Below are 20529 nucleotides of genomic sequence, written 5' to 3'. Positions count from 1 at the left end.
AGTCGCAGGTGTGGGCAGTGCTGTAGCTCCCAGGGACTCCAGCAGCAGGGTGGGAAGGGCAGCTCTGCAGAGCAGGTCTCCAGCACCCCCTGCCAGGAACTTCTCTATAAACCCAGGGGCCATGGGAGCTGGGGATGACCTGGGCAACTTGGGCATCTTCCAGGAACCCTGAGAGTGAGTGGAGGCCCTGGGCTGGGAGCAGACCCCACACACATGGAGACCCAGGCCCCAGAGCCAGCAATGGGTGTCTCCTCTGTGTGTCCTTCCACTCAGGGCCTCTTTCCCCAATTTCTACCCAGACCACAGCAGCACAGCCTGGTGCTGTCACCCCAGACCCTAGGCCTGACCCAGCCTCTGCAGAGCCTGCCTGGGGTCTGAGACCTGGGCCAGCAGGGCCTGACCTGCTTATGGCTTTGTCCCCATCCTCCTGGGGCTGCAGGGAGAGTGTGCCCCAAATGGTGATGGTTTGTGTCTCACTTCCCCATCTGCCTGGGTCACTGTGAGCTCCAGCACTGCTGTCCCACAGCTGGCAGTAATAGTCAGCCTCGTCCCCGGCCTGGGCCCCGCTGATGGTCAGGGTGGCCGTGTCCCCTGAGTTAGAGCCAGAGAAGCGGTCAGGGACTCCTGAGGGCCGCTCGTCATCATTATAGATGAGCAGCCCAGGGGCCAGGCCCGGCTTCTGCTGGTACCAATGCACTGCTTTACTTCCAATGCTGTTTCCCCCACAGGTGATCCTGGCCGTCTGTCCCAGGGACACTGACACTGATGGCAGCTGTGTCAGCTCATAGGAGGCCACGCAGCCTGCAAGAGAGAGAAAGAGTGGGGATTTGAAGACCAGGGATCCAATCCCAAAGAGTTGCTCTGAGGCTGAGGTCAGGTTTGCAGCAGGTACAGGCCAGGTCCCTTGGATTGGAAGCTGGGGGCAGGGCCATGGTGGACGCACCTGTGCAGAGAGTGAGGAGGGGGAGCAGGAGAGGGGTCCAGGCCATGGTGAGTCGCCCAGCGCTGCCTCCAGAGCTCACAGCACAGCTGGGCTCCCCAGGCCTCTCTTATTCCCTCTCAGGCTGTGGGGCAGGGATGGTGGGGTTTATGCAAATTCCTCTGTCTCCTACAGGACAGGCAGGGACCCACACACTTGAGTCATCACCTGCTGCTCCCAGATGTGCCCCGCGAGTGCAGTAGCAGAAAGCTGGGATCAGAAGCGACATCGGCACTCGACTCAGCCTATCAGATATGGATTGCCTGTGGCCCAGGTGGCATCCTAACCACTGCCCCAAATTCCTGCCCCACTGCTTCTGTGGTCTTCTCATGGCTTCTAGTCTCATTTCCTCGTGGGGTTTGCCCCCTTCTGTGACTGCACCCCCATTAATGTTAGACCAGCGACGGATGCTGGGAATTTGTGATGGTTTCCTCTCAGGAACATTTAATTTAATTTTCACATTTTATATATTTATTTATTTGAAAAGCAGAGTTATGAAAAGAAGAATAAGAGAGGTGAGAGACAGAGTCTTCTGTTAGCTGGTTCACTCCCCAAATGCCCAGAATTGCTGGTGCTGGGCCAGGCCAAAGCAAGGAACCTGGAGCTCCGCCTGGGTCTCCCACATTGGTGGATGGGGTCCAAGCAGCCGGGCCATCTTCCACTGCTTCCCCAGGTGCACAGGCAGGGAGCTGGATCAGAAGTGGAGCAGCCAGGCCTGGAACTGGCATCCCCATGGCATGCCGTGTTGCAGATGGTGGCTCAGCCTGCTGCACCACAGCTCCATCCCCATTCTCTCAGGGACTTTACATTAAATATTTCCAAAGGTGAGAGACCTAGTCCTGACAGGGAAACCAACTGCAGGCATTGTACCCTCTGTGTGAACATCAAGGTCATGGTCTTTGCCCGGGGCAGAGCTCTGAAGGGTAGGAGGTCAGGGGTCCCTAAGGGAGGGTTCTGTCACTGCAGCCAGGCCAGTTGTATGGTCAGAGCGGTGGCCAGAGGCAGGGAGAGTCAACCTCCCTCTGCAGAGTCCCCTACAGGAGCTGTGGGTGCTGTACCCAGGGACCAGCTCCACCTGTCCTCTCCCCAACCTGAGATTGCACCTGGGCTCAAGGACTGAACGCTGATACAAATGAGCTGCAGGGAAGAAGAGGCAAGGAGAGGAGGGTCAGGGCAGCTCTGAGAGTGTCCAGGCAGAGATATCAGCCCCAGGACCCCTGTTGGCCAGTGAGCTTCATGGCCCTGAGAGTGGGCAACAGGCTGAGGCCCTGCCCTGGGGGGAAAGAGCCAGGCCCCGGGAGCCCTGGTGTCCCGCCCCGTGCTCCCTCCTGGTGCCCCAGACAAGGAGTGGGATCCCTGTGAGCCTCACTCAGCTGGACCTGCCCACACTGTGCCCAGGGACCAGGTCCTTCAGTGCTTTTCTCAGGTGTGGCCCTCGCTGAGCCTGTCCTGGGCTGGCCCTGTGTGAGCCTGACCTCAGAATAGGGTCCTTGCACGCCCTGGGGATGGGACGGATGTTGCTGACCTCCACTCGCAATCCTGACCTTGGACACCTGTTGCTGTCTGGGGACTGGCCTCCTTCTCAGGCTCCCCCTGGGCAGCCCCCTGCCTGGCTGGGGCTTCTGCCTGCAGCTCTGCTGCCCCCTGCTGGTGGAGGAGATTCTCAGCCAGGGCTTTTCTGCACCCAGGTTCCCAGCAAAGCCCCTGTCTCCTGAGAGGGGAGGACAGGGAGTCCAGCCTCCTTCTGTAGCAGCTGTGCCCCTGCCATCCCAGCCCAGCCCAGCCCAGAGAGGTGGCATCCGTGTGTGCAGGGCTCAGAGCAGGTGCAGTGTCCATCAGTGCTTCCTGGGGTGCTGCGCCCTCCCCAGGGCTGTGTCTGTGTGAGAACAAATGAGACCCAACTGCGACCTTAGCTTTCTGCTCTGAGACTCAGGGGGGCCGCTGTGGGAGACCCTATGGGGGCCAGGCTCCTGTGTGCTCAGGCCCCAGACTGAGGCTCCCCCCACCCCAATGGGGCAGCATTGCTGTCTGGAACTGTGTGGCCCTAGTCTCCACCATGCACTGATGTCATCATTGCCAATGTCACTGTCCCTGTCTTGTTGCTTCCCCCACACCTCTCAGCGTTTTGGGTGTGAGGACTTCTGCACTGGCCAAGCCCACCCCTTGGTGGGACTGGGCGTCTCCTGCTCCCTATGACTCAGGGACCCCATGCTTCCTACAGGACACAGCCTCTTGGCTGAACACCTGACGCTGGATGCCCCAGAGGCCAGGAGTGCCCATGTCTGCAGCTCTCTCAGCAGTCCTCAGAATTCCATCTTCAGCCACTAAAACCCTTCCAGTGCCGTCATAAACTTGATCATTTTTTAAAAGTTTGTTTATTTGAAAGCCAGAGTGATATAGAAAGAGAGGCAGATATTTCTGAGATATTCAGCCTTCTGGTTCCTTCCCCAGATGCCTGCATCAGCCAGGACAAGGGCAGGCTGTGGCCAGGACCCAGGCCTCCTCCCTGCCCTGACTCTGTCCCAACAGTGTGGTGGCATCACCAGGCTGTCACCAGCCATGAGAGTCTTCCTGTTCTGGAGGAACCATCTGTCACTCATGCCCGCCCTCCCATTCCTCTTCCTCAAGCCCCCTGGATAAACACTGTGCTTCCTGCTCCTCTCCTGAGAGCATGTAGCCTTTCAACACCAGCCTCCCCTTACTCCTCTTTGTTTGTGATTGGCAGTTAAGTGTCTGTTTATTCTGTGCTCTGGCCCTGGGCACGTGTGTGATGAGTTTTGTCCTTGTGATGTGTGTGGGATATGACACTAGGGTCCCCAGCCCGGGTAACCCCCTGTGATTGGTTGAATTCATTGCACCCTGGACTTCTCCATGTCCCTCTGTGCCCCAGGGCTGGAAGAAGAGACAGAGTTCTTCTCCACCAACCTCATCACATGGTGGATTTGCCAGACTCAAACCTCCTCCTCCTCCTCCTCCTCCTCCCCCCTCATCTTCAAAGTCACTGCCACAGAGCTGAAGGAGACGTGTAAGTGCCTGACTTTCCATCCATTGAAATGAGTGGCTGGGCCATCAGTAGGTCCTGTGGTAGAAGCAGGTGTCTGCAGATCCCATCAGGTCATGGTCCCGTTTGCAGGGTCTGTGACCCAGGGGGAGCTGTCAGTCAGAGGGAAGTGGGTGCAGGTGTGCAGGATGCACCTGTGAGCTCTTCTGTCTTCCTTTCAGGGAGGAGGGGCATGGGCAGTGAGCGCGCCCCCGTGGAGTGGGTGTCAGTGGACATCTCCATTCCATCCCTCGGCCTCCTTACTCTCCCTTCTTTATCATCACATGGTCCTTGAGGGTGTGGGCCACCTGCACATTGGAACACCCAGGTGTCTGTCACATCGTGGTCATGGAGCCGATGCCACATGGGGCAGGCACTGTGGAATGGTCAGGAGAGAGTCCTGCACTCAGGGAGTGGAGAATCAAACACAGGTGCCTGGTCCTCCCCTAATCAGAAGCGGGGAGGTTGGTAGTTTCCTGCATTCTAGGCAGGCCCGTCAGCATAAAGGACGGGTTGGTACCGGCAGCCCCACCACCAAGGAGGCTTTGACCCTCATGGACTCCATGGAGTCTGCAGTTGTGTGGGTCACACATGGGGAAGTTGCCACAAAGCAAACATCAGGAGCAGGGAAGGGCTGTGTCACGTGTGTGGCAGTGGTGTCAGCTCCCTGCTGTTTGCGCCCTGAGATCCTGCAGCCTTAACAGAATAGAAGCATTTGTGATGGGAACAGAAATAGTGTGTTTATGGTGGACCCCGTACAGGAACCTCCAGGCAAATTCAAGGAGTTGGTACCAAGGCCAAGTCATTTTCCATGGAATCCATGCACTTTGAGAAAAGCTTGGTTCTGGTCCACGCTCACACCTGCTTCTCCTGCAGAGCCGATGCCCCTGGCCTCAGACAGGCAGAGCAGGGCCTGGACTGCAGTGAGGAGATGCCAGGGTTGACCATGAACTCTTTCTCCAGGAAACCGGGCTTCCAGTGGAATCTAAACTGCTTCTCCTGCTGCTGGGGCTGTGGTGAGAACCCATCTGAGTGAGCTGAGACTGAGGTCAAAGTTATTGCTCAGAGGGTGGTGAGAGGGAGAGGCAGGCCTGCACCGGGAGGTTCTTGTTCCTTGGCCCCATCTATCTGTGCCACTGTGAGTCACTGATAGCTGCTGCCACTGCCATCGTCTGTAGCACAGTAGTAGTCAGCCTCGTCCCCGGCCTGGGCCCCGCTGATGGTCAGGGTGGCCGTGTTCCCTGAGCTGGAGCCAGAGAAGCGGTCAGGGACCCCTGAGGGCCGACTGGTATCCCTGTAGATGAGCAGCACAGGGGCCTGGCCTGGCTTCTGCTGGTACCAGGAAGCATAACTTCTGCTCAGTGTATCTGCAGTGCATGTGAGGGAGACCGTCTGTCCCAAGTTCACCTGCACTGAGGCTGGCTGAGTCAGCACGAGGGAGAGGAAGGGGGAGATGGGCTCTAGGATCACAGGCCTTCCAGAGAGTTCCGTGTAATCCTGGGCTGGTCAACTCCACGGATTTTTGGTCCCACAGGCTGCCCCTCCCATCCTTCTCAGCCTCAGTAGCCATGGGCTGGGCTAGGGGATGGAGCCTTAGAAGCAATGAGCAGGGGCAGCCCCTTGGACTCCCAGATGTCCACAGGCACTGAGATGTGGTGTCTCCACCCCTTCCCTCCCCAGGCAGCAGATTCTAGAGTGCTGTGCCCCCCAACCCCACAGTAGGACTCTGCTGAGCTCAGAGTGAGGCCAAGCAGGTATCAGAGTCCTGGGCTGGGCAGGGTGGAGGCCCTGGGACAGCATCCGTGCAGTGAGTGAAGAGGCCCAGGAGGACAAGGGTGCAGGCCATGGCAGAGGCGCCCCTGAGCTGCTTTCCTGAGGCTCAGGCTGGGCTGGGCTCCTCCCAGGCCTTTCTTATCCCCTGGCTGCTGAGAGCAGCCCCAAATGCAAATCAGCTGGGCTTTGGGCTGCTGCCTAGGAGCCTGTGGTTTCCTGAGCAGGGCTCAGCCCAGGTGCAGAGAGAAGGGCCCTGTGGACCCTGACCAAGCCCTGCGCACTCCTTCCCCTGCTGTCGCCTGGTCTAGGCCGACATTGTCCCCCACACTACGTCCTGGCCTTGCTCCTGGGCTGCCTGGCAGAGCTCAGAGGGGATCAGTCTGCCTCTCCTGACCCCAGTCTGCAGGAGACCCTCAGAGGTATAGACTCAGGCAAGTCACTGCCCCACAACAAGCTACCTGGTTTGTAGGGTCTAAAGGAAACCAACCCCTCCATGGCCAAGGTCACATTGTGTGTTTAAAGGTCCCAACATGTGCCATGTCTCCTGGGACCAGCAGGTGAAATGTTGTGTGCCTTGGTATCCCCAGCATGCCCAAGAGGCAGAAGTGGATTGGGAGATTGAGAAATATTTGATAGTCATAAATTTTTGGCTCAGTTGGTATGGAGAACAGGTGGTATGGGAAATGTGTGTATTTGTACCGATCCTAAAATTGCACGATCTTTACAAGAGGGAGACCTGCGTTGTAGAGTGTCAAGGATGATGCTGTTGAACAATGACCTCTTGTCCTCAAGGACTCAGGTCCTGGTCCCTGAGCTTCCCTGCAGGCTGGGATCCCCCAGGTGCCCAAGGCAAGCCCTGCCCAGGTGGCTGTGCCTGCTAAGTCTTTGCTGCCCCCTGGTGGCTCCACATAGGATGAGGGAGGCTCAGCAGCGTCTCAGGTCCAGGTGGGGATTCAGTACCTGCTGCTCAGGTCTATGATTCCTGATTAATCACCTGCTTGACCCCTGCTTAGTGTGGCCCCTACCTGCTTAGGGCCCAGGCACTGTGGGAATCCAATGACCTGTGAAGATCTGAACATGCCCTTTGGAGAACGAGCAGATAGGATCCGTCTGTCACTGGGCTGTGGAGTCCAGGGAGGTGGGATCAGGACTTCTTAGCACCATGAGGCTGGGTCTAGCTTTTGCTCTTCCTGTCTGCACACACAGGGCCCACTGGGGGTTAGCAGCTGCTACAGCCGAGACAGACACTGGAGAACATTCAGCCAACAAACCATGATTCAGATCCACTCTGCAAGGGTGATTTCCAACCTAGGGATCCCATGTGCACTTGACACAGCCCCTGCCTTCTCAAGTTTTTAACCAGGTGAGTGGCCCAGGTTGTGTGCAAACAATTGGTTTGCACACACTCACCAGTCTCCACCCCCTTCTGTCTGTGCATTTTTTTGGCATATTTATTTGAAAGCCTGGAACATGCTTTCTGAGTCAGATGTGGCCAGAATAGACTCTGGGAATGTCAGGATTACTATTCTGCTAAGCTTCTCAGAGAACTTTTCACGAGAGAAGGAAGAGAAACCAGACAGGATTATTGCCTCTCCTTTATTTTGATTTTCAGATGTGAAAGATGCAGCCCCAGCAGCGCATGTGTGATGAGATTCCACAGGTGCAGCAGAGGTAAGAACCCACCCTGCAGGCATGAAAACATAGCATACATGCGTAAAGGAGCATGTGTGTGAGGGTCCTGGAGATGGTGCCCTCCTAAGAGTGGACATTGTGGAGGGCTCACATCGAAGGTCCACTGATAAACACTAATACAAAAGACACAGAGATGAAAGCAAGAAGATATGCATTCTCCAACAAGTACCAGGAAAATAACCATGGCCCAGTGAGATGGTCAAGTGGCACAGGACACCTGTAATCAGGTCTCAGTAGAAGAGACATAGGGAGAAGTGAGCCAATGCTGCAGTAGCTTCAGTAAACTCAGTGCGCAGGATCAGACACTCAGTGAGTGTCAGACGTGAGCGCGACACAGCCACGTGCATCCTGGGGTCCCCAGAGCTGTTGCTGAGAGGAAGGCCTTGTAGATCTCTGTGACGCCTCGGGACCACCAGGCAGAGAGAGCACTGCCAGCCACAGATGTGCACGCCCCGTGATTGTTAAACAGTAGTTATTCATTATTTGAAAGGCAGAATTTTTTTTAACTTTATACAATGTTTATAGCAGCTTTATTACTAAAAGCAACAATCTTAAGACAACCAAGAGACCCTTCAACAGAAATCCATGGGGCCTCATTTTGAACGAATTTATTAGATTCTTGTATGCTTTAATAACATGCGAGATGCTATAGGATCACGTCAAAACAAAAAAAATGAGCAAAGGAAACAGGTGAATTGATGCTAAGTATAAGCTAAATCAACTCCAGCACTTTGCCAGGAGCCTCGCTTTTTTTTTTTCAGGCTCTTTTTTTTTTCATTTTCTTGTGTATATACTTTGCTTTTTTAACTTTTATTTAGTAAATATAAATTTTAAAAGTACAACTTTTGGATTATAGTGGCTTTCCCCTCCCATAACCTCCCTCCCACCAGCAACCATCCCATCTCCCACTCCCTCTCCCATCCCATTCTTCATCGATTCATTTTTAGTTATCTTTCTATGCAGAAGATCAACTTGGTATATACTAAGTAAAGATTTCAACAATTTGCACCCACACAGATACGCAAAGTATAAAGTACTGTTTGAGTAGTAGTTTTACCGTTTATTCACATACTACAACACATTAAGGACAGAGATCCTACATGGGGAGCAAGTGTACAGTGACTCCCGTTGTTGATTTAACAATTGACACTCTTATTTATGACGTCAGTAATCACCCAAGTCTCTTGTCATGAGCGCCAAGGCTATGGAAGCCTCTTGAGTTTGCCAACTCCGACCTTATTTAGACAAGGCCATAATCAAAGTGGAAGTTATCTCCTCCCTTCAGAGAAAGGTACCTCCTTCTTTGATGGCCCGTTCTTACTGCTGGGATCTCACTCACAGAGATCTTTCATCTAGGTTATTATTTTTTGCCAGAGTGTCTTGGCTTTTCATCCCTGAGAAACTCTCATTGGCTTTTTAGCCAGATCCGAACGCTTTAAGGGCTGATGCTGAGGCCAGAGTCCTGTTTTGGACATCTGCCATTCTATGAGACTGCTGTGTGGCCTGCTTCCCATGTTGGATCGTTCTCTGCTCTTTAATTCTATCAGTTATTATTAGCAGACACTAGTCTTGTTTATGTGATCCCTTTGATACTTAATCCTATCATTATGATCAATTATGAACTGAAACTGATCACTTTGACTAGTAATATGGCATTGGTACATGCCACCTTGATGGGATTGATTTGGAATCCCCTGGCAAGTTTCTAGCTCTACCATTAGGGGTAACTCCGAGTGAGCATGTGCCAAACTGTACATCTCCTCCCTCTCCTATTCCCACTCATATATAACAGAGATCACTTTTCAGATAAATTTAAACACCTAAGAATAATTGTTTGTTAAAGAGTTCAACCAATGGTATTAAGTAGAACAAAAAAACACTAAAAGGAATAACGTAGTAAGTTGTTCCTTGACAGTCAGGACAAGGGCTGATCAAGTTATTGTTTATCATAGTGTCTGTTTCACTTCTACAAGTTTCCTTTTAGGCGCTCAGTTAGTTTTCACAGATCAGTGAGAACATATGACATTTGTCCCTTTGCAACTGGCTTATTTCACTCAGCATGATGTTTTCCAGATTCCTCCATTTTGTTGCAAATGACCAGATTTCACTTTTTTTTACTGCTGTATAGTGTTCTATAGTGTACATTTCCCATAATTTCTTTATCCAGCCTACTGTTGATGGGCATTTAGGTTGATTCCATGTCTTAGTTATTGTGAATTGAGCTGCAAAAAACATTGAGAGGCAGACAACTCTTTTATTTATCAATTTAATCTCCCTTGGGTAAATTCCAAAGAGTGGAATGGCTGGGTCATGTGCTACGGCTATATTCAGGTTTCTGAGGAATCTCCAAACTGACTTCCATAGTGGCTTTACCAGCATGCCTTCCCACCAACAGTGGATTAGTGTGCCTTTTCCCCACATCCTCGCCAGCATCTGTTGCTTGTTGATTTCTGTATGAAAGCCATTCTAACTGGGGTGAGGTGGAACCTCATAGTGGTTTTGATTTGCATTTCCCTGATGGTTAGTGATCCTGAACATTTTTTCATGTGTACATTGGCCATTTGGATTTCCTCTTTGAAAAATGTCTATTTAGGACCTTGGCCCATCTCTTAAGTGGATTATTTGTTTTGTTGTGGTGGAGTTTCTTGATCTCTTTGTAGATTCTGCTTACTAATCCTTTATCAGTTGCATAGTTTGTAAATATTTTCTCCCATTCTTTCGGTTGCCTTTTCACTTTCCTGAATTTTTTTTTTTTTTTTTTTGCAGTCCAGAAACTTCTCAATTTGATGTAATCCCAATTGTTAATTCTGGCTTTGACTACCTTCCTCTGGGGTCTTTTCCAAGAAGTCTTTGCCTGTGTCTATATCTTGCAGGGTTTCTCCAATGTTCTCTAATAATTTGATGGTGTTGGGTTGTAGGCTTAGATCTTTAATCCATGTTGAGTGAATTTTTGCTTAATGTGTAAGGTAGGGGTCTTGCTTCATGCTTCTGCATGTGGAAATCCAGTTTTCCCAGCACCATTTGTTGAATAGACTGTCCTTGCTCCAGGAATTGGTTTTAGATCCTTGATCAAATATAAGTTGGCTGTAGATATTTGATTGATTTCTGGTGTTTCTATTCTGTTCCATTAGTCTCTCCATCTGTTTCTGTACCAGTACCATGCTGTTTTGATTATAACTGCCCTGTAGTAAGTCTTGAAATCTTTGTTTTTGTTATACAATATTGCTTTAGCTATTCGAGGTCTCCTGTGTCTCCATATGAATTTAGGCATCATTTTTTCCAGATCTGAGAAGAATGTCTTTGGTATTTTGATTGGTATCGCATTGAATATATAAATTGCTTTTGGGAGAATGGACATTTTGATGATATTGATTCTTCCGATCCACAAGCATGGAAGATTTTTCCATTTTTGGTATCCTCTCCTATTTCTTTCTTTAAGATTTTGTAATTCTCATCATAGAGATCTTTGACATCCTTGGTTAAGTTTATTCCAAGGTATTTGATTGTTTTTGTAGCTATTGTGAATGGTATTGATCTTAGAAGATCTTTCTCAGCCGTGGCATTCCCTGTGTATACAAAGACTGTTGATTTTTGTGCATTGATTTTGTATCCTGCTATTTTGCCAAACTCTTCTGTGAATTCTAATAGTCTCTTAGTAGAGTTCTTTGGATCCTCTAAGTAAAGAATCATATCATCTGCAAAGAGGGATAGTTTGACTTCTTCCTTCCCAATTTTTATCCCTTTAATTTCTTTTTCTTGCCTAATGACTCTGGCTAAAACTTCCAGTACTATATTGAATAGCCATGGTGAGAGTGGGCATACCTGTCTGCTACCAGATCTCAGTGGAAATGCTTCCAACTTTTCCCCATTCAATATGATGCTGGCTGTGGGTTTTTCATAAATTGTCTTGATTATGTTGAGGAATATTCCTTCTACACCCAATTTGCTTAGAGTTTTCATAATGAAAGGATGTTGTATTTTATCGAATGCTTTCTCTGCATCTACTGAGATAATCATATGGTTTTTTCTTCTGCAGTTTGTTAATGTGGTGTATCACATTGATTGATTTGCGAGTGTTGAAACATCCCTGCATACCAGGGATAAATCCCACTTGGTCTAGTTAGATGAGCTTTCTGATGTGTTGTTGTATTCTATTGGCTAGAATTTTATTGAGGATTTTTGGATCTATGTTCATCAGGGAAATTGGTCTTTAATTCTCTTTCAATGCTGCATCTTTTTCAGGTTTAGGAATTAAGGTGATGCTGGCTTCATAGAAAGAATTTTGGAGGAGTCCCTCTCTTTCAATAGTTTTGAATAGTTTGAGAAGAATTGGAGTTAGTTATTCTTTAAATGTCTTGTAGAATTCAGCAGTGAATCCATCGGGTCCTGGGCTTTTCTTTTGGGAGGGCCTTTATTACTGATTCATTTTCTGATTTGTTTATGGGTCTGTTTAGGTTTTCTATGTCTTCATGGTTCAATTTAGGTAGGTTGCATGTGTCCAGGAATCTATCCATTTCTGATAGATTTCCCAGTTTGCTGGCATACATCTCTTTGTAGTAATTTCTGATGACTCATTTTATTTCTGTGGTGTCTGTTGTTAATTCCCTTTTTCATCTCTGATTTTATTGATTTGGGTCTTCTCTCTCCTTTTTTTAGTAAGTTTGGTCAATGGTATGTCAATTTTGTTTATTTTTTCAAAAAACAAAAAAACAGCTCTTTGTTTTGCTGATCTTTTGTAATGGTTTTTTTTATTCATTTCTGTTGATTTCTTCTCTAATTTTAATTATTTCTCTTCTGCTACTAGTTTTGGATTTGGTTTGCTATATTTTTTCTAGATCCTTGAGATGCATTGATAGCTCATTTATTTGGTAGCTGAAAGACAGAATTACAAACAGAACAAGAGTGAACAGGAGAGCAAGAGAGAGAGAGTGATCTTCCTTCTGCTGGTTCACTCCCCACATGGCCACAAAAGCCAAGCCTGGCCTGATTCAAAGCGAAGCTCCAGGAGATTCTTCTGGTCTCCCACGTGGGAACACAGACCCAAGTACTTGTGCCATCTTCCTCTGTTTTCCCAGGTGCTGTAGCGTTGAGCCAGATCAGAAGTGGAGTAGCTGGGACTGGAACTGGTGCTCATGTGTGATGCTGGCATTGCAAGCGATGGCTTCTATCTGCTACACCAAAGCACGAGCTCCTCCCTGGAGATCTGATCTGAGCATTTGTCTCTTTTGCTTCCCTGATGCTCAAATGCAAGACGCAGCCTCAGAGCCAGTTCTCACGCTTGCTCCATGGTGTGGGATCCTGTTCACGCAGCACAGGTGATGTCTTCATTCACCGCCTTTGAGTCTGCAGGGAAAATGCACCAAGTGTGTGAGTGTAGTTTGCATTGAGAGTTTGTGAGCAGGCAGCTGAGTGTGCTATTCCGCAGCCTCACTAGGGAAGTACAGAACCTTGCAAAGTGCACAGTACAGGCAGGGACACCGGAAAAAGTAAACAAAATGCACAATATTGGGACCAACAGACCAGCGGCAACTGCTCTGAGCTGAGAAAGCCCAATCTCAGGTCTGCAGTAAGGACACCTAAGAGCCCTGTGGAATTCCCAATGGGGCCTGAATGGGGCAGTGCTGGGCCAGGGGCAAGCTGAGGTCAGCAGCGTTGCTGCTGCAGAAGAGGGGGTCCCCACAACCTCTTCCTTCCATGACCCCGGGCACCTGCCAGTGCCCTCACAGCCTGGGGAGGGCAGAGCACGGCCACCTGCTCAGGGTCCAATGAGACAAACAGGAAGACATCCACACTCAGTGACCATGAAAGAGTATCTCTCTGGAGACCATGTGGAGAGAAGCTAGAATTGGAGGTCAAGGTCAGGGTGCCTGCAGCCCCTCTGCACACAGGGGAGGGGAGGGAAGCATCGTAGAGCAGGGAGGGAGCTGTGGGCTCAGGGCAGGTTTTGCCTCACTTCCCTATGCACTTGTACCACTGTGGAGAGTGTAAGTATTCGTGTATGAGCTGCAGCAATAGTCGGCTTTGTCCTCAGGCTGCAGCCCCGAGATGGTCAGGGAGGCCGTGGTGCCAAACCTGCAGCCGAAACTCCTGCTTCCTTCCTTCTCCTTGGAGAAGTCAGATCTCTCACCAAGGACAGGGTGAACCCCAGCAATGAGCTTCCCCAAATCCAGGTCAATGCTGCCCCCTGATGGACACTCATGAAGGGTCCCAAAGCTCAGGGAGGGCAGCGGAGTGGAGAGGATGGAAACCCCTGCTCTGCTCCCTCCCCTGCTCTCTGCGGGAGCTCCCAGCTCAGAACAGGTGCACAGGTCCCTTTTCCTCCTCTCAGGGTACCTTCTCTCATCTCAGGATTCCTCCAGGATAAGAGGTTCCTCTGCCTCCCCAGGTGCACAGTCTGCCCTGAGGACCGTGGTGCTCAATGCAAGCTAGTATTGCGTAGATTGTGCTCCATAGGGGAATCTGGTCTCAGGGCTGGGGCAGAGGTAGAAGAGGAGTGAGACTTTATGACGTGGGACAGCTGTGTGAGACACGTGTGGATGGAGGAAACTATAGCATTAGTGCCGGGCCTGCTTCTTCTCAAACTCAGAGATGAGGTCATACGCCTGAGGCTTGGGGTGCAGCTGTGGACCCAGGAGTGAGGGAATCACAGGGAGGATTTCCACATCCACCACTGCTCTCCTGAGTGGATCAGCTTCATCCTCAACTCCTGCATTTTCTGGTTCAGTCCTTTCTATCTGTGTGTGGTGTCTCGGGTCACAGGTCTGTGCTGGTCTCCTCTCTGTGTCCACACCCGTAGATCACAGCTGATGTTGTAGACATGGTGGACGAAGTCAGGGCCACCCTGCTGGTGTGAATGGAACACAGTGGAGTCCCAGCAAGTGAGTAGAGGAGGCAAAGAGGCCACTGAGACAGTGGGGACGAAGCCGTCCTACAGGGCAGCTGCACACCCACCTCCCTCCATGGCTGTGTGGACCAGCTGGTCCCTGCCTGGCTCATTCTCTGCAGAGGGTAAAGCAAAGACCTCTGTGGACGAGGCGTCCAGGCAGAGCTGGTGCTGTGGGCGTCACGAAGAGGGGCTTCTGGGCACAAGAACACTGAGTTCATGACCCCTCCCTCCAGGGGTCATCCCCATCCAGACCTGGCCCTGATGATGGGGCAGTGGGCGTCTTGTCCTCCTGGGAGGAGAAGTCTGGGTGTGCACAAGGCTCCTGTCTCTGCTCTGCTGCCCCTGGATCTCTTGTCTCCAACTTGAGATTCATTGTTGCACTATTATGTCCACACCCAGTCACCCAGAATCACCGAGTTCCCTTTTCCCTACAAGGAAAGGTTTCTCAGTTACTGCAGGTGACCTTGCTGAGAGCAGAATCAGAAAATATGAGAAATAGTCCCTGAGCAGACCCTGGCTGCGTGGCCCTGCTCTGGCTCCAGTCAGCCATGGCCGATGACCTCAGTGGGAAGCCCTGCCTTTGCCATGGCCCTGACTTCTGTTGGAGCAGGTGTAGGAGTGGGTGGACAGGCTGGCATTCATTGGTTGCTGTGAGTGGATGACATACGTTGATTTTACAATTTTATTTTGGGGGTCGTCCTTATCAGCATGAAATAGAACATGAAACATGGCAGCAGTCCTAGAACGCTTCTCTTTTTCTATGATGAAAAACAAGACCTTAGAATAACTGCAAAATTTGAGAGAATTTCAAAGAGGAACATGAAACTAATGGGTGACTGCTGTGCCCTGAGGTTTTATTGCTGTGGCAAGAGCAAGGTCGCCCCAGCATGAACACAGCAGGTGGACAAGACCAGGGCAGGGCCCAGGGCAGACACAGCCCCTCCCCCTGCTCTGATGAAGCAGAGGTCAGGCCCTCAGCTCCCTTCTTCCCCATCAACAGACCCAGGGCCGTGCAGGCAGCAGGTGGAACCCAGTGAGTGTGGATTCCCTGAGGGCTGAGTCCATGATGGCCTGGCCTGGGAAATCCTTGCCAGTGTTTAGAAACAAGGAGACTTTTAACATTTCAGTTCTCTTTGTCAAATGGACAGTTCTCGTGTATTTACACCTAACTTTACAATATGTGTAGTTTACATTTTGGAGGAAGCCCAAGGTGCTTTTCAGACACAATGCATCTCCACACCCAGGAGACTCAAGGCTGGAAACAGCTCAAGTAGTATCCGATTAGGGCCAAGATCTCTCAGCATTTCTCCACTGATTCTCCCTTAATGCTTCCTTCTGGGAAAGCAATGACGCTTTTCTCTCAGGGATATTTGTGCCACCTTAGCTGGAAAACCCCCAGAAGACAGGAGGAGGGTGCCCTGCCCTCCTGTGCACCTGCAGATGCTCTGTAAAACCCCAGTGCTGCGCCTGCAGTCAGGAAGGGAGTCTCGGGTCAGAGGCCATGGAGGATGCAGAGCGGTAGCCCCGCACCCTCCCGCAGGTGCTGTCACAAGGACTCACAGCTCACAGACAGCCCAGCCCCTGCCCAGCCTCACACAGAGCAGGGGGACTCAGGACAGGATTCTCTGCTCTACACAGCCACGTGTGCCACTGTTCCCACCCAAGCAATTCATTCAGGAAAGCACTGACTGTCACCCTACGATAATGAACATTGCAGGAGAGAGATTTGTGAGAACATCGGGCAGAACCTGAGCAGGAGTGAGCTCACATCAGTGCCCACCCACCCTGACCGCTGTGCCATGTCAGGGTTAGAACTGGGGAAGTGCTGGCGCATTGGGAAGAATTGGGTTGGGTTTTCCCCTGACAATCGTGGGCAAAATATCAGCTGCTCAAGAAACGTGTGTGTGTGTGTGTGTGTGTGTGTGTGAACTCATTCATTACACTGTGATTTCTACTCAGCATGGGGATTTGCTATGATATAAGTGAGACGCTGGGATCCATAAGAAAAGGAGCAGAGCGCTGGTATTTCCTCCTGCAGGAAGCAGAGAGGCTGAGTGCCCATGCGCATGGGGATGCAGAGGTCTCCTCTGTCCCAGTGCCCTGTCAGTGCCTTCATGGGGCGGGCAGGGCTGACCATGGCAGCCAGTTCAAAGCGCAGCCAAGCAAACAGAAGCTGTCATTCTGCCACTCACAATGAACAGGAAACAGACTGGTTTGGAGTTCATGGTGTGAGAGTGGAGGAACTGTCGCTCCCCCTCTTCGTGGAGGAGCAACACAGGACCCTGCGCTGTTCTTTTGTCTGCTCGGCCCTCCCCGGGTTTGCTGCTGGTTCTTCCCGGGTTGGCTACCGACACTTCCACCTCCGTGGAAGGGCGGTTCCCCCTAGCCACTTTCCCCACTTCCGCGGGGGAGCGGCACACCGCCGGCCGGCTCTCTCAGGGGCTGCACAGGTGTTCCCTTAGATGTTCCTGGTGCATGGTGGCTCTCTCCTCCTTTATAGTCCTCTTCCACCAATCCCAACTCTGCTACCAACACGCCGAGTACGCTGCTCTCCTCCAATCAGGAGCAGGTCCTGCTGCTTATTGGTTGAACTGGAGGCAGCTGCGTAGAAGCTGTTTCTCCCTTCTCAGCGCCATATTGTGGGAGAGCAGATGCATAGAATAAGTCTTAATTCCAGTAACTTAGTCTAGTCCGAGTTGCTCCCAGTTGCTCCCCACAGGAACTATATAGAACTGAATGTCAAGCTCATGTCTGCAACACCAATGCATAGGAGGGTGGAGAAATCAACACAGCAGGGAGGGAGCTGTGAGCTCAGGGCAGGTTTTGGTCTCATTTCCCCATGCACTGGCACCACTGTGGAAAGTGCCACTGCTTGTCCATGAGCAGCAGAAATAGGCAGCCTCATCCTCAGGCTGCAGCCCCGAGATGGTCAGGAAGGCCGTGATGCCAGACTTGGAGCCAGAGAAGCGCTCGGGGATCCCTGAGGGCCGAGTACTGACATAATAAATCAGAGGTTTGGGGATCTTTCCTGGGAGCTGCTGGTACCAAGAGACAGCACTAGTATATCCAATGTCAAAGACGGTTCCAGTGCAGGGGATGGTGAGGGAACTGCCCAGAGCCCCAGACGCTGAGGGCGGCTAAGTGAGGGCAGGCTGGGCCCAGGACCCTGCAGAGGGAGAAGCACACTCTGTGAGTCAGGGCTGGGCCAGGGGAGCCTGGGCAGCAGCAGACACAGCATCAGCCCAGCTGTCCCCGGGCCCTTCCCTGGAGGTCACCTGTGTCCTGAGTGAGGAGGGTGAGGAGGAGCAGAGCCCAGGCCATGGTGCAGACGCCCCCAGAGCTGCCTCCTGAGCCCCAGCACTGAGCCTGCTGCCCCAGAGCTCTCTTATGCCCCACCCCACTGGAAGGAGGGGGGGCTTCTATGCAAGTCTGCTTCTGCTCCTGCCTCTGCCCCTCCCACTCCCACCTGCTCTGACCCTTGATGCTTCTGTGCCCTGGCTGCAGGGTGAGCTGAGGGCGTGGAGTCCCTGTGACATGGAGCTCCTGAGTCAGGACACAATGTGCCCTGGCAGCATCGGGGAGGTGGGTCCAGCCTTGGGGGGTCCTTTTCCTTCCTAGTCCAGGGAAGGCTTTGATCCTGGTAGAAAAACAAGCGATTTCTCTTTGAGTATTTTGTGACGTTGAGGCGCACAGGGTCAAAGGTGCTGGAGGGGCCCCGTCTCAGCTCTGCCAGCACACACATGCAGGAAGGAGCAGTCAATCCCCCTCCACTCTTCCTGTCTCCCCAGGCAGGATGGGTTCACACCCACTGCTCTGTCCCCACCTCTGCACTGACCTAGATGTGGCTGTTGGCTGGGTTTTGTTTTCTTAGGGCAGGAACTTATTGGGACAGAAGAGATTTGGGGGTCCTGTTCCCTCCTTACCCTTTGGAGGGCTCAGGAGAACTCCTGGTCTCTAAAGGGCAAGGTGAACCACAGGAGCCACTTCCCCATGAAGTCCCCTGCTGCCCCCTGGTGGTCACCCAGCGAGGTTTCCCCTGCCCCTGGGAGGGCAGCTGAGTGGGGTGGAAATCCCTGCTCTGTTCCTTCCCTCCTCCTTCCTCCCAGCCCAGGACAGGCCCCTGCTCCTTCCTGAGCCACCCCAGCCTCCCCTCTGTCCTCTGGCCTCCTCCAGGATGGAAGGTGGCTGCTGCCTGCCCAGGTCCCAGATCCTCCCCTCCAAGCAGGGGTCCCAGGTCTGTGCCCCTGAGGGGAGTCTGAGATTATGGAGGAGGAACTGGCAGAGGACCCTGAAGTCCAACCTCCCTGGGAGGCTGAATGTGGGAGGGGCCAAGTGAGGGGGTGGGACCTCTCCCAACACTGAGAGAGAGAGGGTGCTGGGGGCGAGACAGCTCAGGAGGACCCAAAGGAAGGCAGGAGGGGAGGCAGTGTGTGAGGCTGTGGGGAAGGGAGGGGGCTCATTTCTGCTTGAGGGTTCCACGGGAGTGGACATCGTGAGGAAATGATGGCAGTGTCCATGTCCACTGCCCACGAGACGTTTCTAAGAGCACAAAGAGGGACGCCCCAGCCAATGTGGTGGACAAGCTGATGGTGACCATGGAGGCTAGAGGAGCAGGAACAGGGGTAGGACAATGGCAGCTGTGGGTCCCTGACTGCTGGAATGCCACAGGTGCTGGGTTATTTCAGCCATCAGTGTGGGTGAGTGTCTGGAGTTTGGATCACACCAACACAGTCACAGTTCAATGCCCTGCTCAGGAAACCCCCACGCTGGGTGCGGGGCCTGGATGGGGGCAGTGACTTTGACGTTGTCCCTGGGACGGCTGTGGAAAGGCCCTGAGCACAGAGCAGACAGCCAGGCCGTCCCTGCAGGGAGATCTCTCGGCCTCATGCAGGGCCACCTTCCTTTCCTGTGAGTTCTGTTAGTCCCAGAATCAAGCTCAGAGAGTCAGGTGCTGAGACCTGGAAGGCTAAGCCATGGTCTGCTTGCTGGCCTCTCATTCATGATCGCTGGCTCAGCTCCCAGCCACTCTGCTCCTGATGCAGATCTGGGCCTGGGAAGGGGGCAGATGACGGCCGCTACCACACCTGCTGCAGTCCAGGATGGAGATCTGTGGCTTGTCCTGCCCCTGTGGGCTGTTACAGACAAGTGGACTTGAACCAGTGGGGAAGAGCTCTCTCTCACTAAGTCCTCCTTGCTCTCTCACTAAGTCCTCCTTTCAAATAGCACTGGCACTAAGCTCTTTAGATGTGACTGCTCCATAATAAAGTAAATTCAAGACCTTAACATAAGAGCTACCTAATGTGGTGGAATGAGAAGGCCATGCCAAGATAGCTGCTGGTAACAGAGACTGCCTGGCAACAGGCTGTGATTGGATGGCTTTGGAAACTGCCTGGCAACAGGCTGTGATTGGTTAGGTCATAAACCGCCCCTTGACCAGATTGGCTGCCTTGGCTATTTGAGTTGCTGTACCACGTGAAATAAACGAGTCTGTGGGCTGCTCACCTCTGGCCGGCTGTCACCCTACTCCCAGGGTCTGTGTGGTGACTCCACGCCTATTGCCCCCACTGCACTCCTCCTCTCAGAACAAATCCACAGCTATACCTAATGTTTGTGTTAAGTACACAGAACGGGGACTGAGAATAAAAGTGGAGGTAGACATGATTCTGATGCAACACCAAAGGAGAAAGGGGAGAAGACAGTGCCCGTGTGTGTGCTTGTGGATGTGGTAGAACCACAACATTCAAAATCCACAAATGAACCAATAGGAAAACTAAGAACCATCACCAGACACAGCCCTCTCCTGCTGCTCTGGTGGACCTGAGACCATGGGGACCACAGTCTTACGCGCACCTCCAAGCAGGACCTGGCCAAGGAAGGCAGCAGGTGGAAAAGATGCAAAGGCCACTTGGGAGGGGAAAGCCAGCAGTCAAGGACTCTCAGCTCACAGACAGCCCCGCCCCTGCTCAGCCTCACACAGAACCGGGGAGCTCAGGACGGGACTCCCTGCTCTATGAGGGTTTGGTGCCACCATTCCCGCCCAGGCGATTACTCATGAGCACTGACTGTCCCTGTGGGACAATGAATTTCACAGCAGAAAGAATTGGTGAGAATGTCGGGGCAGGGTGTGTTGGAGAATCTGATAGAAAGGGGGATCTAACA

The 20529-nt window shown here is 52.0% G+C and overlaps 1 protein-coding gene across 14 annotated transcripts in view; it reads right to left on the bottom strand.

Moving 5' to 3' along the window:
- Positions 1-20529, bottom strand: part of LOC108178662 (immunoglobulin lambda-1 light chain) — a 353981-nt gene that overhangs the window by 73959 nt on the left and 259493 nt on the right. Inside the window, exons 1-2 of one of the 14 annotated variants that reach the window (XM_070065865.1) lie at positions 944-1045; positions 504-801 (exon numbers count right to left, since the gene is read on the bottom strand). The exons of 12 other annotated variants lie outside the window; for them this stretch is intronic. In XM_070065865.1, coding sequence (XP_069921966.1) covers positions 504-801; positions 944-989 — 344 coding nt within the window. In that variant the 5' untranslated portion in view covers positions 990-1045. Of the gene's footprint in view, positions 1-503; positions 802-943; positions 1046-20529 lie in introns of those variants that run through there. One more of the 14 variants, XM_070065867.1, reaches the window with a different exon arrangement.

This window comes from Oryctolagus cuniculus, chromosome 21, assembly GCF_964237555.1.
Source record: "Oryctolagus cuniculus chromosome 21, mOryCun1.1, whole genome shotgun sequence".
NCBI lineage: Eukaryota > Metazoa > Chordata > Mammalia > Lagomorpha > Leporidae > Oryctolagus > Oryctolagus cuniculus.
Note: the sequence above shows the minus strand (reverse complement) of the source record. Positions and strands in the feature narration are given on the sequence as shown.